The sequence below is a fragment of the Cyclopterus lumpus genome, chromosome 5 (assembly GCF_009769545.1).
Source record: "Cyclopterus lumpus isolate fCycLum1 chromosome 5, fCycLum1.pri, whole genome shotgun sequence".
In the NCBI taxonomy this organism is placed as follows: Eukaryota; Metazoa; Chordata; class Actinopteri; order Perciformes; family Cyclopteridae; genus Cyclopterus; species Cyclopterus lumpus.
In genome coordinates this window covers 5709514-5728193 of record NC_046970.1, presented here as the reverse complement: position 1 = coordinate 5728193, position 18680 = coordinate 5709514, and the positions used below count along the sequence as shown (strand labels likewise).

The window sequence follows — 18680 nt, the reverse complement described above, 5'->3', positions numbered from 1 at the left end:
AGTGTTGGGTCACGTAAAATGGCGAAAGTCGTTGGGTGGCTCTGCTCTGCTCCTTCCCTCAGCTGCTGGTCGGAGCGAGATGCCCCACAGCTTCGTGGACTTATGGGCATCAGTCGTATCGTGTAGCTCAAAGGAGCAACGCCCTCCCTGACCTCCACTGAGGGAAAGCGTGCTTTGGGATTTGTGTCGCATGAGGCTGCGGCTCTCGGATGTTGTTGACTGACTCACAGATGTACCCCCCCCCCCTTCTCTTTTCATTTCACAACGCTGCTGTGCCGTCCATCCCCCTGAGAAGAAGGGGTACACACGGAGGAGCTGGACAATGACCTAGGTAGGCTCTTCCCTCATCTGTTTCACTCTCACTGTATCACTCTGTGTCACCTAGACTCCGATTCCTTGTTGCAATTCAAAAACCTCCAGCTGAATTAAGTTAAGAGCGCACATCGTCATACCGATATGAAGATGCCTCCACCAAAAGCTTGTACAGAGTAATTTGCTGTTGACGGATGACAATGACTCCAATGATCTATAAATGACACATTATGCCGGGCTGATTTGACCTTCTCAGTGCGTGGTTTATATATTTTTTTTATCAAACACACAATGGGTGTGATCAGAAAACCGGCCCGGACACGACTGTCAACTTGCCCACCAGCAAACCAGGCACGTTCACGCCTCATTTCATACACAAGAGACCAGGCCGATATTCCAATGATGATTTCCTAATGGGCGTCTGTCTGAGCCAGACGACAACAGGCCTTTCATCTTCTTTTTTACCTGTGGCCCATCAGCACACTAACTGGCCTATCAGACACAGCAGCGTGGCCACTGCAGGATGCACGGTGTCTGGAGACCGTGCACAGATAGTGAATGATGTCATTCCATGAGAGGAGATATTTGATTCATGATTGTAGTATATTGAAATACAGGCACAACAATGATAAATGCACCACACATTTCACCAAATGGACTGTGTATTGCTATTGACTTCTTCTTTTAGCTTGATTTGTAATTAGTTTCACTTTTGCAAAATGGGATTGGAAAGGTTTTCATCAGCCCCAGGGATATATATATATATATATATATATATATATATATATATATATATATATATATATATATATATATGAGCCATAAATATGTATTGGAATTGGGTATTTTTTTTCAGGATCTGCTAAAGCTGCATTAATCAATATTTTTTTATATTCACATTAAGTCAGATGACTAAATGCCATGCGAAAGAGAAGTACAACACAATGTTTAGCTTCTTTCTAGCTCTCATCAGCGATACAGCCACACAAACATGCAAAGAAAGTTCTCCATCTAGGGCTTCGGTCTTGTTAGCAGCTCCCGTTGGTTATTGTGTGAAACAGCTGCCGTGTTAAGAGATCAGATGAGTCCATAAGACTGCCCTTGATTGGATCATGTTCAATAATTATTGATCAACACAATCCAATACAGGTGGGCAACGGAACGCAATTAACTTCAGTTCTCTGAGAAGGAGCAGACTCGAGCATTATATGAAAACACACACATACACACACACACACACGAACACACACACACACACTCTCTCTCTCTCAAAGGGCCTCTGCAGTACATGCTTACCCATGAGAAATTAATTGCAGCACAGTATCAAGAGAATGAGATGCACATAGTTAAACATGCCATTCATCACGCTTGAATTCACAATATATTCCTGAAGTTGGGATGAAGGACGTCGTGGGGACACGGTGTGAGCAGGAAACACTGGATGAGGGACACACTTCTCTCTCTTTGTCTTTCTCATTCGCGTTTACACTGAAATGTATACCATACTGTTGAGAACGTTGTAGCACCAAATGTCCTCACTCTCATTCTCACACACACACACTCACACACTCTCTCACACACACACACACACACACACACACACACACACACACACATATATACGCACAGCCACAGGTGCTCCTCCAGGAGCGTAACCAGCGCGGTGTGAAATCGAGTGGGTGATTAAAATGTTGCGGCAGGCGACGCGGGGCCGCGTTCCATTTCACGTTCCAGATGAGAACTCTGAATGATAATTCACCGCGCCCGCTTTGTGGGTTCACCCTGTTCAACAGCACTGGCGCCTTTTTCTTTTTCTTCTTCTCTCTCATTTCGCTGCATTTGTTGTTTTTTTTGTGTTCGCTGCTTTTAGCAGGTGTTGAAAATATGGAATTGCAGTAATTCAAATTGACGACTCTAAATCCAGATTTGGTCGCTCTAGATCCGTTTAGCCTACTGCCTGGTCTAACAACTGTAATCTGTAGTGGTGCGTGCGTGTTACGTGCGTACAGTTTAAACATTCCCATCTGGATTTTTTTCCTCCTCCTTTTTTTTTTTTATTCTTGCATCTGCCGCTGACTCCACTCTAACTAAGGGTTCTCCTCATTAGAAAGCAGAGGGAGTCTGTTCAAGTTTTATGATTGTAATTACCATCTACTTGCACGCAGGGCCAGGCTTAATTGGCAGAGGGTAATGATATGTAAAACTGATACATTACAGGAGAGGATTATTGGACAATCTGTGTTTGTAGCCAATTCGAAGCCCCTGACATTATCTATGTGGAGGCCAGCCAATAATCAACGCTGCTGTAATCAGACGGCTCTGTCGGTGACGGCGATGCCTCCTCCGGCAAACGCGGCTGCTAAAATGGGCCCCCCGTCATATTCATATCTTTTCTGTACTTTCTCTGAAAAGTCTCTGTATGAGTGTCGGCCGCTCAGAGAGCCACGTCCTCACACGAAGCAGGCTTTCAGTCGGTCCTGGTGCAGTCACACAAACACCTGCCTGTGAAGCTGTTGAGTCACTCTGGCCCTGGAGACTGACTGGCACGATGCGGAGGCAAAAGGTCTCCACTGGCCTTGCCTCTGATGCCTGGATACACGGCCCCCCCAGCAACGTTACAGCCTTGAGTTTTCAGCGTTTCCTCTGTCTCACTCACAATTTGTCCTGTTTTTATTTTCTTTGTATTTTTAGAACTTCCACCAGGATGGGAGAAAATAGACGATCCGGTGTACGGGGTCTACTACGTTGAGTAAGTGACGCACAGTATGCAAAGGCATCCGACACTCCTGTAAATGCACAGGCTGACGCTGCAGGAATGAAGAAGAAACGGCCTTCCATTTTTCTTCTGACGCATTCCAAAGAAATGATTTCGCTGGTTTTCATTCCAGCAGCAGAAGCTCTTGACCTCACTGTAAACAGCAGCAGCTCTAATGTATGTTACGGTAACGCATGTTATAGACGTTAGAGCTGCGAGACGTCACAGCGAGAGTTTCGCTGCAGCAATTTTGGTCTCTTGTTGTACAGTAAAATGTAGGCCATTTTGTTTGTATCGCCATCATTCGGGAAAACATGCTGTGTGTGTGTGTGTATATCTCCTCTTGTGTAAAGCCCCAGGGCCTCAGCATTATTACGAATATGTTTCAAGCGTTTTTTTGATATCGTTCAAAGCAGCACCAGGGGGCTCGAGACTGTGTCATTTTTAATGTCTTCCCGTTCTTTGTCTCTGCAATGTTCTCCTCCTGTTCATCTCCTCCGTGTGGTGTAGAATGTGGTGCTTTCAGGTGTAATCTCTCAGTGCTGGTAGGTTAGTGGGGGGGGTGTGTGGTGTGGAAGATGTGCTTCTGTGAATTAAGCCCTTTTTATCAAAACGACAACAAAAAAGCGACTTGTGGCCACGATTGTGTCACGCACGTGTCAGAGAAGGCTTCCTGTGTGTGTGTGTGTGTGTGTGTGTGTGTGTGGCGTATGGATGGATGCATGCGTATTGCTCCACTGTGTATTAATCAAAGCTTATCGCCATGTGTCCCCCCTCCCTCTCTTGACCCGATCTCTCTCTCTCTTTTTCTTTTCTTTTTGTTTCCCGTATCCTCTGCACTGTGTCTGTTTTCCCTCCCTGCTGCGCTCTACTTTTCCTCCTGATATTTACTTCTCCTCCTACATCCTACGTTTTCTATTCTTTATTTTCTGCTTCCTATTATTCAACCCTGCCCCCCCCCCCCCCCTTGTCCTTAATTTCTTATTCCTCTACCTCCGTCCACTCGTCCCTCCTTCCGCCGTCCCAACAGTCATATCAACAGGAAGACCCAGTATGAGAATCCAATGTTGGAGGCTAAGAGGCGCAGGCAGCTGGAGCAGCAGCCTCAGCAGCCTCAGCCCCAAAGCCAGCAGCCACCCGAAGGTGAGCGCTACATCCGAGGTTCGTTCACAAGCCCCCACCAAGGGCGTCATTTCCTTTCTTTCTCTCCATGTGTTTGACTGAGTTATCTGCATATGTCTCTCTGTGTCCGTGTGTGTGTGTGCGTGCGAGATTGTGTCTTTTTATAACAACTACTGCCACAGTGTTTCTTGATGTCGCCTGCTACTGCCTTTATGATTTGCTAAGTGCCCTTCCATAAAGGCATACTTATTATTTGCGGCTGTAACACGCGGCCTTTTTGGAAGTTCATTTCGGGTTGCTTCGGACACTTGTTTGTGGCAATAACTTGAAAGCTTATTTCCCTGGGTGAAGAAAGGTAAGTTTGTCTTCCACTGAGAGCGATCTGCTTTCTTTCTTAATGAGCTCCAAGTGCTACCAGTATTAACAGCCATCGTTAAGCTGCCACCACACAGCTAATTGATAACCTCGGGTCGCTCCCGCTTCCCGTCTGAAACATGCATTCACAGGACGCCCCGAAGACCGAGATTAATTGTAAATGCAGGCCGGCCCACATGGGAAGTGTCCTATCGCGCGCCGCCTTCTGCTCGGTCAGCAGAAATCATTCGATTCCACTCGATTGCCTGCTGATTTCAGTCCCACGTCTGAAAGCTTCAATCTCTCTTCAGAAAAAACTCGATACCATCAAGCCGGGGTTTTTCTCAATTCTTTTCACTCCTGCATTGATTCCGTCACACTGTTCAGAATGTTAATGAAGGTTGTCGTCCGATTGGTGCCGCGATGCCGTAACAAGGTGATAAATAAAAGACGCGGGCCATTATGAGGCAATGGGCCGCTCTATTCTTCACACGCCTCCAGTATTCAATAGAGAGACGTGAACCAGCGCTAAAAGCTTCATGTAGTTTGTGCGAGCTGTTACAATGTAATGGATACATGTAACGTTCAGGTTTAACGGGATATCTTGGTAGTCAGAGTTGTGGAACCACGCTCCTTCACTTGTTGCTCGGTGGGAATGTTTTGTCCCTAAATATCAGACCAGCAAAAGGTTTATTTGCGTTTCAGAACCAATCCGTCACAAGTTCCTCGCGTGTCATAGGAAGCAAAACACACAGCACACTAGGCTGCGTTGTCCCGGAGCACCTTCGCCCCAGTTTCTTCCACGAATAGGTCAACTGTGCAACTGCCCAGACCCCGTCTAGAGAACATGTGCCTCTTGCCGTTTCAGAATGGATCGAGGATTCGGCGTTGGCGGGGGCCCCACTGGCCAGCTATGCTGCCAACCACCAGGAGACCTACAGGGACCCTCAGAAAGGACCTCCGATGCCCAACGCCATGGGGCAGAAACGTAAGTTCCCATCTCTTTAAAACTAGTGTGAAACTTCATGAAAACCGGATCGATCGTTACTCTTCTGTTTACAGGCTAAACCAAATACAGATTGTGCGGTGTAGTTTGTTTTCCTCAGGCCGCGTTATGTATTGACTGTCTTCTGTATACATTTGTTCCATATATCGTCTTAATATCTAGTATGTACATTAGACTACGTGTGTTCCAAGAGAGCAGTGTTTGCATTTGCTTAACAAACTCTGCGAGGGACATTTACGTTGTCACTTCTGTCTTCTCTGCGGCCACATGTTGATTTACATGGAACCTCTGATATGTTGCTCAATTTTCTGTATGAAATAATGGCCTGATTTCATCCACCATTTAGCAAAACAAACACCTCCCGACACGGTGTCTAGCCGTTACTGTGTGTTGCCGTTACTGTGTGTTGCCGTTACTGTGTGTTGCCGTTGCCGTTACTGTGTGTTGCCGTTGCCGTTACTGTGTGTTGCCGTTACTGTGTGTTGCCAGCTCCTTTTATTCCTGCCTCCCACTAGCAGCTTGTCTAATTAGCTCAGCCATGGCAGAGAATGAACTGCCTCGCCCCGTCTCTCCCTCTTACTCTCCCTTGCTGCTCTGCAGGACATCTCTGCTTTTCCCTCATCAATCTCTTTATGTTGTAGCTCACATCCCCACTTGCTCTCTCGCTCTCTGCTCCGGTTCAATTGTTGCTGGTGTCTATCTTTCCGTCTTTCGATTCCAGCCTCTGCCCCCCCCACCACCACCCCCACCACTCTGTGGCGTCCATGGCCTCGACATTCCTCTCGAGAAAGGCGTCATTCGAAATCTCTGTTTCCATCTGCCTGCATTTCACATTTCTCCTGCTTCCTGGTTTGCATCTCTGGATCCCTTGTGGATAAAGCCGCCATCTATGTTCACAGTTTGGTTATAGCTCTCCTGTTCTCCAAAAAAAAAGAGGCTTTTTAATGTTTACAGCGCATGCCATGTGACCAAAAACATCCTTAGAACCTTTTGTTGCATGTCATCCCCCACATTTCTGTCAAATATAGGCGAAAATGACACAAAAGAAATGTATCTTCAAACTAGGCATTGCACTCACACCCTCCACACACACACAGGGGCACTTACTGACTCCAAAGGTAATGCATTTCATTGAATGCATAAACTAACACTACCAATGTGGTGCTGCTGGTCACGAAGCACACACTCCTCTGCGCTCCCTTCTCTGTAATGTGCAATACTTTCATTCTTTCCTTCACCTTTGCCAACATCCCCGTATTAATTTGTGCGAAGCGTGTGAAGTCGTCTTCTGTGGCATGTCGATTAATAAGCGGCGAGAGCTCAGCCAGTCCTATTCCGCCGTCGTTCCCAGAGCTCCTCACATTCTCAACAGTGAAGGCAGTGGATGAATACCTCACTCAAGCTTTTGATTTAGACTGATCCCATCTCGTATCTTTCTTTCATTGTCTCCTTAATGCCAGATAATGAGTTGGAGAAAGGATGAATGAGTAATTGGGTTTGGATTGTTCTCCCGACTTAAGACCACCGTGAAATGTGTATCGTGGATATCTCTGTTAATTAAAACCTCACAACTCATGTAGAATGATAAGAGCTGTTCACTGAGACAGAACCCTCTCTCAAATCTTCTGACCATCATTCGCTAAAGACAACCAGTTTATTTCTTCATCGGACCAGAACACATAGTCAACAGCCATTACAGTTGTGCTGAACCCAAAGCTGCTTCCTTCAGTTTGGGTTGTCACATCGGTGTCTCACAAAGATATAAATGTAATTGTGTGTGTTCAGGAGGGAAGCCTTTCTTTACCCGGAACCGATCCGAGCTGAACGGGACTTTCATCAACACCAAGCTGAAAAAGAGTCGTCGGGGGTTCGGCTTCACTGTTGTGGGAGGCGACGAGCCAGACGAGTTCCTGCAGATCAAGAGCCTGGTCCTGGATGGACCGGCTGCCCTCGATGGCAAAATGGAGACAGGTAGGTTTACCCAATATTGTTATAAGTAAGGACTTGGCTTTGACAAATGAATTCCAGACATACGGATTTAAAACTTTCTCCCTCTTCTCCACCTTTTTTAAGGTGACGTGATCGTGAGCGTCAACGACACGTGTGTGCTGGGCTACACCCATGCCCAAGTTGTGAAGATCTTCCAGTCCATCCCAATCGGCTCCATGGTCAACTTGGAGCTGTGCCGCGGCTACCCGCTGCCCTTTGACCCCGATGACCCCAACACTAGCATGGTTACCTCGGTGGCCATTATCGACAACAAAGACCCGATCATCGTCAACGGCCAGGTGGCCTCCAACAGCTACAACTCGCCGTCCAGCCACGGCGGTCACAACGTCGGCTCGACCAACGGCGGGGCACCCCTCAACGGCCTCCCCCGTTCCTACAGCCCCTCGGCGGAGATGGCCTCCGATACCTCCTCCCAGCACGGCTACCACAACGATGTGGTCAACCTGGCCTCGTCCATCGCGACGCAACCAGAGCTCATCACTGTGCACATGGAGAAAGGAGACAAGGGCTTCGGCTTCACCATCGCCGACAGTCCCGGGGGCGGAGGGCAGAGAGTGAAGCAGATCGTGGACTACCCGCGCTGCCGTGGCCTCAAGGAGGGCGACATCATCGTGGAGGTGAACAAGAGAAATGTGCAGAGCATGTCGCACAACCAGGTGGTCGACCTGCTCAGCAAATGTCCCAAAGGCAGCGAGGTCACCATGCTGGTGCAGAGAGGTGAGAGGAGGCTGAACCCTTCATATGCATGCTTATTGTCTCTGTGAATGTGTCATTGGTATCGTAACTGATGAGAGCAGACGGAGAGGGGGAAGATGGAGTGAACAGGTGCCGAGTTATATGCCTGGTTTCTGATTTATGTGTTGAAGCATTGCAGAAACCAAACAAACCTTTCCCATCAATCTGCTCAATGCTGACGACAAAAAACATAATTAGGCCGTCCCAGCTCACAGAGAGCTCTTTTATTGACTCCCATATTTCTTTCTTTATGTAAATAGAGGTTGGAAGCAAAGGAGAGATGGCAAGATGGAGGGATTATTATGATAAGAAAGAAGGAAAGGAGTCACAGAGAAAGTTGAAAGAACATTTAAGGACGTGTCCAAAAGGGAAGCGGGAGAGAGGTGTTTCCACCAAACAGTATTGACAGTCAGAGCACCGGAGCCGTCTTGAAATTGAAAAGAGGCATCGAGAAAAAGAAAAGTTAAAAGGGAGATGAAGGAACTGCGATAAGAAGAGAGAACTTCACAGGAGAAAGATTGAGCTGGTGTTTCTGGTCAGTCTGAATATTCTCCCTCACACTCAGTGCCCAGGTTCACTCCCCTCTGTGTCTGTCTGCCGCGTTTGTTTGATGACCAACACGTCAGCTTTATTTTAGGCTTTTAGCGTATTCCCCTGTGAAAATGAGTCCTTTTAAAGATGCCACGGATTAAGCTGGCATGCCTTTTCTCCACCCACTTGGCTCTCTGGCTCGGTTTATGAGCTGTTAACATACATTTCCAGTGTTGGTAGTCAATGCTGCGAAAAACGGTGCACCTGCACGTGAATGCCTCCGTTCAGCGTGCACACGCCCGACTTTAGTGGTGCTTTCTGATGGAGAATCACCGTCGCACAGGAGCACTAAATGGAAACAAAGCAGCTGTGAACGGAGGATAAAAATGGAATGATTGAATTTTGATGTTTCCCCTCCAATCCCCATCAGACGCTCAGACATCCAGAGCTCTAAACGCACTGTCTGGAGCCTATTAATTAGAGTAACTAAGTGCGTGCGTGCGCGCGTGTGTGTGTGTGTGTGTGTGTGTGTGTGTGTGTGTGTGTGTGTGTGTGTGTTTTTTCAATCACACGCACTGTTTATCTCCTTGGTAGGGTTAAGTGATCAGAACTGTCGAGGGAAATCGGTGAGATGAATGACGGCCAAGTCACATTGAGTGTCTCTCTCTCTCTCTCTCTCTCTCTCTCTCCCCCCCCACCCCATGTGGACACACACAGACCGAACCGTTCCACTCCGCTCACTGGCTTTTGCTAATGAGTAGTATTCCTTCATCACATTAGTGTACACAATCCCATAATGGGATTCAGCCTCGTCATGGGCCGGGTCTTAATGGGCTGCCAATCAAACAGAGGGCAGTTAGGCAGGACTTGTGTAAACGCAGGGACTAGCACTGCACCAGTCCAAAGCTGTCGAGTCCTCAAACCTGCCTTTGACTCCATGGTCAGAGTCATACTTGCTTTTTTTTGTGACTACTTTTTGTTTTTGTTTTAACGGTATCTTATTAAGGCGACGCTCCTGTACAGCTGCTTGCGTCCACAACATTTGTTTGGCTGCTTTTGTTAAACAAACAAAATGCTTTTTCACACTTGACTAGCATTGACATTTTTTTAATAATACCCATCCCTGCCTGGCATCTCGGCGGGGATGTGAATTCTGTGCCTGAGTGAGAATGTAATTAGTGGTAGATATGAACAACCCAAACCATTATTGATCCTAGGCTTGCAACTAATGATTATTTCTATTATTGATGAATCAACGTTTTCTTTGATCAGTTGATTCATTTCTTTGTCTAGGAATGAAAAGTCAAGAGAAGACGTCTTCAAATCTATCCAACTAATATTCAGTTTCCAATTATATAAAACTGCAAATTATCACATTTACCACGTCTGGAACACCACGACCAGAAAATGATGTTTCTGCTTGACATGGTGTCAATGCACCACCCACACTGCATCATTCCCTTCATACAAGCCTGACATACTGTACTCACACACACACACACACACACATTGCTGCACTCATGAGAGCATAAAACCGAGGTTCCAGATACGGTGCCTTAATTACTCTCCCGCTCTTCCTCTCCTCCGTGCTCTCTCACGCCGACTCGCTCCACCAGCAGCAACGAGACGCACTGGCCTCTAATTGGGGTCGTGATGTCAGCGTTGCTTATCATACACATACATCTTTTTCTCTCTCTTGTGCTCTCTTTTTAATCTCTCTCTCTTCTCCCATCCATCAAAGATCTCTTCTTCCCTGACCATGTATGTACACACACACACACACACACACACACACGCTCAATTATGGATTTGAGGCTGAATGAGCCTGGTAGAGTTGTAATTGGTGGAGATCCACACCTGCTTCATCCCCATTTTCCATTTCCATTCCCCCACTGTCAGTATGTAGATTCACACCCGCTCGCCCACATGAAGATGGGAGCCAATCCCTGAGGGCCAGCGATACACACTCGTTAAGGAGGCCGATGCACAAGTGTGCCCCTTCAACCCCTCTCCCACTGACTTTCTCACCATATATGAGCATGTGTGCAAGTTAGCTGGAAGGAAGAACCACCCACAGGTCAGAGTGTCAAGTTAGGATTTGACATTTCATTGGTTATGCACACAAGACACAGCGGTTTTATGATTTATTATTCGATCAGGTCCGTGTTTCGTGAAACGGCGTTCTTTCATTTGTCTAATTACAGCGCTCTAATGTGCTCATTTTCCCCTGCCAGTCGTCTCCTGCCTTCACTGATGAGCTCACATAATTCATTGTGGCCCCTGATGTCCCACCGTAGCACAGGAGCTAATTTCCTCTCCCGTGTTCCCTTTAAACAGGTGTAAATGTTAACAGGGTCTTGAGGCACGCATACTCCTGCTGTGCAGCCTTTTCTCAGTGAGAAGCGGGGTTTGGGTGTCGGATCTCTGGAATGCAGCCTCTCAATAGCCCAGCAGCTCTCACGTCACAGCTCTCGGCTGTAAAACAACAAATCTAACCGCTAGTTTCAGCGTGGACGAGGGGTCGCTCTGCGTGTCTTTTCTTTCCCCACCTGTGTGTGTGTGTGTGTGTGTGTGTGTGTGTGTGTGTGCGACCTGGCAGGTGCTCCAATGAATGCGCATTGTGTTTGGTTGCAACCACTGCTTGTAGCCATGTAGAGAGGCAGCTGCAGACTGAAGGGAGAGGAAGAGAACGGTGGATGTCAGACGATCAGAGAGATGATGAAAGAGCGGCAACAAAACCCCCATGATGCTCTGCTCCTGCCCCTCCCCACCCCACCACACACACACACACACACACACACACTTCATGACTCATCAATCAATGGTGACACATTAGTCCCTGCTGGGCACTCAGGCCTCGCACTTTTCTCTCAGAATGAGAGACGGATCCTTTCTCTTCTCCCACGTAGCCAGCGGACTTCAAATGGCAGGCTGAGGGACGAACACAGGCAAGAGGTGTTAAACTATTTAGCAAATGTCAGTGCATTTGATGACACTTTTCGTATCTCCTTTAAATAAATAAGAATCTAAAGACCCAAAGCAATGTCAGAGCCCGCAGGTTATTTGATGGCTACTGGGAAAACTCTTAAGAGCATTGATGGTGTGGCAGCACAGAAGGTGTATTTCCTCCTGTTATGCGTTGGGTTGAAATGTGTCTTCTCCTTTCTTGTTTTTCCATGGACGTGCGGCTTTACGAGGGTAAAAACACCAAGTGGATCATCGCCACATTAGATTGCTCTTATTGTCTCAATATCGAGCACTTGAGCAGCTTGAAAATGTCAAAAGCGTTCTACGGACTCTGGGATCTTTGAGGACACGCACTGATATTCTGTGAACCAATATAACCCGCACAGACTCCCAGTTACCGGCATGAGGCCCGTATACAGTCTTGTACACACCCATTAGGAGGAGATAAATGTTGCTGATGGGTCCCTGCACAGACCGGAGCAGGAAATCAATTCCCGGTATGGGCAGGAAGCGGCGTATTTTTGCCCACTTGGCATTAAAAATTCTGCTGACTGCATGTTCCAGTGGCACCATAACGAACAGCATTGCTGTCCTCAAAAGCAATGATGGGGGAGGGCCCGCCCGCCACCTGTGCCCACGATGCACCTCCGCCAGAGGCTTGTGCAGTGAACCACTGCTTGTTGCACAGGGAGAAAAGGAGGTGGGCCTCTCTCCCCTCACCGGTCTCCCATCTCTTCACACCTCCATAGCTGTTGGGCGAGTTGTAAATCTCCACCATTGCACCATCCTTTGTTACTATGACAATGCTCTGCAGGTAATCTGCGCTGGGGGTCTCCTCTGGATGGATGTGTGCGTTTGTGGGAGACCGCTCAGTGCAGCGAAACACTCCGTGGTATCTTTTTTTATTATTATTGTAAAGCACCATGACAAGAATATTATGTTCCTTTAAAAAAAAATCATCTTTGCAATCTATTTAGTCACATTGGTACGCTCCTCTGTCAGATTTAATTTAACTGTTTACACACACGCACACACACACGCGCACGCACACACATACACAGGCTAAATAAAGCTGTACTCTGCAGGGTTGTCACATCCTGGCTGCTAATGTCCACAGCTGATGTGAGCCTTTCACTCCTTGGAGACCGTCTGTCAGCCCCCCCCCCCCCCCACACACACACACACACACGCACACACACACACACCCCCGTCACCAGGCACTGTCGCCACGGTGGCAGATGGACCTGCCTGTTGGAAGCCATCGCTTCTCGCTAAGATATACCAACATGCGCGCACACACACTCTATAGTCGGACAACATAATCTGCTTAATAATGGCCTCCGTTTAGCGACTGCTGTGCTGCCTGTTTTTTTACAACACCTCCTGTCTGTTAAACCGTCCATTCGTACGGGACCTGAACCCAGAGCGGCGGGTCGCAAATAATCCAAAGCAGATCTCCTCTGCGAGCATTTTATGTGCCGAGTTCATATTTCTGGGGCAGAAATCAATGTGTCAGTGCTTTCATAGTCGCAGTTTCCCACCACCCCTTACCTTCTGTGTTTGCAAAAGACTCCACTGTGCGTTGTTGTCATAAACCCGCGCTGTTGGAAGCTGTGGGTCTAAATCATAAGTTGAGTTGTTCCTCAGGCGGTGAAAGAACATGACTGATATTCTGCCATAAAAAAATAAATAATCACCGCAGTCCTCAAATCTTGGCGTTAATGTAATTCACAATAATCGGTTGATAGATCATTAATCGTATAAATAAAACGCATATCATGCAGATTTATCGCCCCGCAGTTTGAGCAGTCGTTCATTATTCACCGTTAAGAATGCAGTGAATAATGCCACCGATTTTTAAGCTTTGGTAAGCGGAATAAAATGAGCCGGGGGGGGGGGGGCACAGTGGTCCCGGTCCAGCATTTGGAAGCTGGAGGCGCTCCCTCACTCAGGCGATCAGTGCGGAGGGCCAGCCAAGGTCCTCCACCTGGCCAAACCCGCTCTTTCCTCCCTCTTGTATGCAATTAGTGGTGGAGGTTGGCTCAAACACACACACACACACGCACACAACCAGCTGACCTGCGCACAATGTAGCTTCAGTTTGTCTAATGGCATCAAGGCCTCACAGTTTAGTCGAGCGCTATACCTTTAAATTAATCTCATTTAGTGATTTGCTTTTACAGTAAACCATATTGATTCCGCGGTCATATTTTTTAAAAGGCGCATCTGCACCGCAAAGACCTGAATCGACCTTGTGTCCGAGTCCAGTTCTCGGTTCCTTCGGGTGTGTCTGCTCGAAGCGCTCGGAGATGACGGACAGCAGCAGCAGATTAGTTGCAGTTGATGGATGAAGGAGAGTCAAACGGCGGACTGACAGCATGCTTAGCAGAGAGAATACCTCGGGATTGACACTGTGCATCTGCGTCCACATCTGATTCAGGGGATTATTATGAGCGCCTGAATGAATGATTCCTATTTATTGAAATTAGAGGAGGAGGGGAGAGATGGGAGCGGAAGCAGAGGGGGGGAGGGGGGGGGGGGGGGAAGCTGCAGACGCAACACAGTTGGAGCTGTCGGTTTCGAATGAATCCAGATGTCTGAGCGATAAAGAAGGTGTGTGTGTGTGTGGGTGTGTGTTTCCCTGAATGATTGACACATAAAAGTGGCCCATTTTTCTTGTATCAGACACCCATCATGCTTTACATGTGTCCCACGCGCCTATTGAGGTGTGTGTGTGTGTGTGTGTGTGTGTGTGTGTGTGTGTGTGTGTGTGGTTCGTACTCCACTCATTGTTGAATTTTGAATATTACAGAGGTAAATACACACCGCGACTTTTGCATTTTCTCTTTGTTTCAAGCGCTCCTTCTCCCGTTCTCATTTCCATAACTTCATACATCAGTTTATTTCATGCAGAGTCGAGAGGGAGAGAGGGAGGGAGGGGTTGAGGAAGGGGGGGAGAGGGGCAGCGATGTGCTTAAGGAGCACATTTCACGGCTAGATCTCTCTGCTCGTGTTGTAGTCGTCCGTCGGTCTTCCTTTGTGTTGCTTCTCTGCGATCAGGATGTTTCTGCGATGGTATTTCTGCTCACTGCTCACTCGAGCTGAAACCCGTCAGTCATACCTTAAGCACACTTGTGTCGGGAGCGCAGCGGGAAGCTGCCTTCTCTGTGTGTGTGTGTGTGTGTGTGTGTGTGTGTGTGAGCGTGCGTGCGTGCGTGTGAGCGCGTGTGCTTACCAGCATGTGGGGGTGGGAGGGAGATGGAGAGGGTGGGTGGATGATGATGCTGAGGGAAGAAAAGGGAGGGAGGGATAGTGTGCAGTGAGGTGAGAGAGAGAGAGAGAGCGAGAGAGAGAGGAAGGGGGGTTAAAAAAAAAAAAAAGGAAAAGGCAGCAGCGAAGGGAGCGACGGGGAGGACGCTGCTACTGCCTCTAGATGCTGGAGCCTTCGACAGCGGAGCGCGGCGCTCAGCGGACGCAGGAAGATGGTCTCAGTAAGAGGGGAACTGACGGTTGCCTATAATTTAATGTTCAGTATCTTGGACTCCTTCTCCATGGGTAATGCTACGGCCGGGAGGCTCCTCTCCTCTCTCTTTTTTGCCCCCTCCTCCGTCGTAGTTGCTCTCCAGGATTCGGTCCTCTCCTCCGCTCAACTATCACTTTCACACGCGCGCTCCGGATAGCGGGGCTCCCAGCGAGCGCGTGGTTCTCCGCCCTGGGGGGCTCGCCCCCACTCTTCTGCTGCACCACACGAGCCGAGCACTGGCCGCGGCAGTGATGCAGAGAGATCGCGCTGTCTGCCCCCCCCCCCCCCCCCCCCCCCCCCACACACACACACACACACACACACACACACACACACACACACACTTAAACGCCAGCCGCGGAACGGCGAGCAAAGGATCCGAGCAGGGAGAGAGAGGAAAGGAGACGAGGGCTAAATGAGCATTGTTTTGGAGTCTGCATTAACTGTTTGTTTATTTATTTTTTCCTTCCTTTTTTTTTTTCTTGGCATTCTTTTTCTTGAGTTTTTTTTTTTTTCTGAACATGGACGATATACTAAAACTACATCGGTAACCGTTTACCTTTTTTTCCCTTCTTTTTCCCCATTTCTGTCTGGCTTCACAGGGGTGGCACCTGCAAAGAAGAGCCCAAAACTGGTAAGTAGATGTTGTTGTTGTCCCCCTTTTACATTTCTCCTCTCACATCCTTCCTCCACTCTTCTGTCCTCCATATACATGGTGTGTGTCTGTCAGGGGGATTTCTGCCTCACTTTCACCTCCTCTCCTCCCTCGTCTCCTACTCTCCCCTGTAAGGTGTAACTTGTGCTGATGTTTTGGGTCTGTTTGGAGACATGGATGGGATGCTGTGCTTTGCGGGGGTGGATCCCTGTAGTTCTCCCCCCATCTGGCGGGGGCTGGAACGAGGGGCTTTGATGCACAGCGTGAGCGGTGTTGCTAACACACTGATGAGTGCTAAGCCCTGCAGTGTGAGAGAGTTGAATGTGGCATCACAGCTGAGAGTCGGCCTCATCCCGTGATATCTGCTGCATTAATGGAGGGAACCCATGGACTGTCTGACTGAACGTGTCTTTGTCAATTTTGTTTTGCAGGATGATTATGAGCGGGCTCCACCGTACAGAGATTACACTAGGAGGGTATGTGATGCCATTCAGCTGGGGAGAAAGTTTTCTTTGGGAGGGGGTCAAGGTGTGGTGGTGTTGGTGCTGGGTATGAAATGTGAGTTAATGGTGATAATGGTGATGGCATAAAGCAGACAATAGAGGTGATGGTGTCAATGCATGATGTTTGCTATCGATGTGTAACAAAACACACCAAAGAGGACCTAAATGTGGCCTGCTGGTGGCACAACAGGACCGAGCTGAGTCTGAGGAGGCAGCAAGGGTTTGTTGTGATCCCCCCTCCCCCTCCCCCATCTTCTGTCTCCTTAATAAGTTGTTGGAGCAGCAGAAATAACAAACGTATTAGACGAGTCCTAGAGCACAGAAGGAGGACAGAAGACACCGCAGAAGGACACATCTAATAGATCCATCAAAAACAATAGTTTTCATTTGGTGGGGGAATAGGATTTGGACTTTATGTACATCAAGCTGAGTGAAATACACAAAAATGAAATGCCGCTCCATTGGCTAATGTTTAGTTCGATTAAATGTCAGGGGACAGAATCAGTCCCGAGGTTTTGACTCTAGCACCAAACGAAGCGTTTGTGACTAGTTATGTGAATCCATTGATTTGACTTGACTACACAGCCCAGTGAGGCTACGCTCATAACACGAGTAGAGTAAGCATTCCAGCTGGATTCACAGGCTCTGACCTAATATTTGCTAAAGCGTCAAGCTTCTTTTATGACTAACAAGCGTGATGAATATAAACATGAATTGCAGAGGTGGAGGAGGCTGATTCAGGGAGTAATGAGTCTGAATTTATTAAAGACATGGCTGCACTTTGATATCTGAGAGCAGATGAGCCGCTTGGCCCCGCCCCTTCCCGGTGTATTTTTGTCCACCGCATCCAAAGAACCGGGAGGTCACGTGATGTGACTGAACTGCTGTCATTGTCTTAAAATATCTCCCTTTCTCTCTCGTGCTCTCGCCTGTAACCCTTTCCCTTCGCTGTTTTTTTGTTTTTTTTTTTTGAAAAATCTGCAGACGGGGCTGTGAAGAAAGACACTGTGACGAGCGGCATGGAAAGCATTTTTACTTGTACTTGAGCTCAGGATTGTGTGTGCTTTACCCCGCTTAAGCATCGCTCTCTTCAAATCCTCGAGCAGGTGCTTAAGTGCCCATGTTATTGGGGGGCCGGTGGCAATTTATGAGGAGTTTTACATTTCTGGCTTCGCCAGTAAAATCCTCCCTCTGTTTCAAACCCCAGGAGTGCTCTATTCACTGCGAATATCTCTCCATATGCAGCAGTGATGCAGTTCCTTGTTAATACATTCCTCTCTGTTAAACAAAAGGAATAGATAGGCAAGGCACCCTTGCAAGTTGAGCTACGTTTGTTTCTCCCACAGCTGAATGACTTAATCATGAGAAACCACTGAGGTCTTTTTCCCCCTCCCTTTTGTAAGCTAAAATAATTGTCTGAATAAAACAAGTTGATTTCTTCGTCGCGCTGATTCCGGTAACAACGTAACAATGGTTGACGCTCCGCTGAGGTTCTGCTCCTCATCTTTTTGATCTTCAGTCCCAGATTCTTCCGTGTTCTAATCCTAATCCCACTGATTCTTCTTCCATCAGCCACAGCTTCTGGTCTTTCCACTGCCGATCATGCAAGAAGTGTTTGTTGTGTTTGGCTCCACCCGTCCGCCAGCACTCGGCTCAGCCTCCATGCTCACGGGTGTACCGACGCCGCTGACTTTCAATCGTCAAATGATATTGATCTGCTTCTCCAACAGCAATTGTCGAGAAAGGACAGTCAGAACAGCTCCCAGCACAGCGTTTCCAGCCACCGGAGCACCCACACAGACTCGCCCTTGCACCCTACCCTGGCGCCGCCGCTCAGCGAGAGCATCGCTCCCCCGCCACCCTCTCAGCCCCTGCCAGGCCTGCCTCCCCAGGACTCCCCAGCAGACGGCACCATCCAAAGAAAACCGGACCCCTTTAAGATCTGGGCCCAGTCCAGGAGCATGTATGAAAGTAGGCGTAAGTATATATTTTTGGTGGCGGTTGAATCGGGGCTGCATGGGGCTGTTGGCTCAGTGGAGAACCCTGGTGTCTGTAAATGGTACTGCGCCTTTTGGAGCAAGATTGGGGATGAGAGATAAGTCTTGTAAGCATGTAAGTAACTGGATTACATTCACACATATTCATCTACAGTCACATGGAATTTAAGATGAAAAAAGCATCGTAGAATATACAATTCATATTACAAA

General features: G+C 48.0%; 1 protein-coding gene across 1 annotated transcript in view; it reads left to right on the top strand.

The window, feature by feature from the left end:
* Positions 1-18680, top strand: part of LOC117730638 (membrane-associated guanylate kinase, WW and PDZ domain-containing protein 1-like) — a 107634-nt gene that overhangs the window by 74212 nt on the left and 14742 nt on the right. The window contains 9 exon segments of the mRNA XM_034532479.1: positions 296-331; positions 3004-3061; positions 4098-4210; positions 5412-5531; positions 7335-7520; positions 7623-8276; positions 15918-15949; positions 16402-16446; positions 18204-18450. Of these exon segments, the coding sequence (XP_034388370.1) occupies positions 296-331; positions 3004-3061; positions 4098-4210; positions 5412-5531; positions 7335-7520; positions 7623-8276; positions 15918-15949; positions 16402-16446; positions 18204-18450 (1491 nt within the window).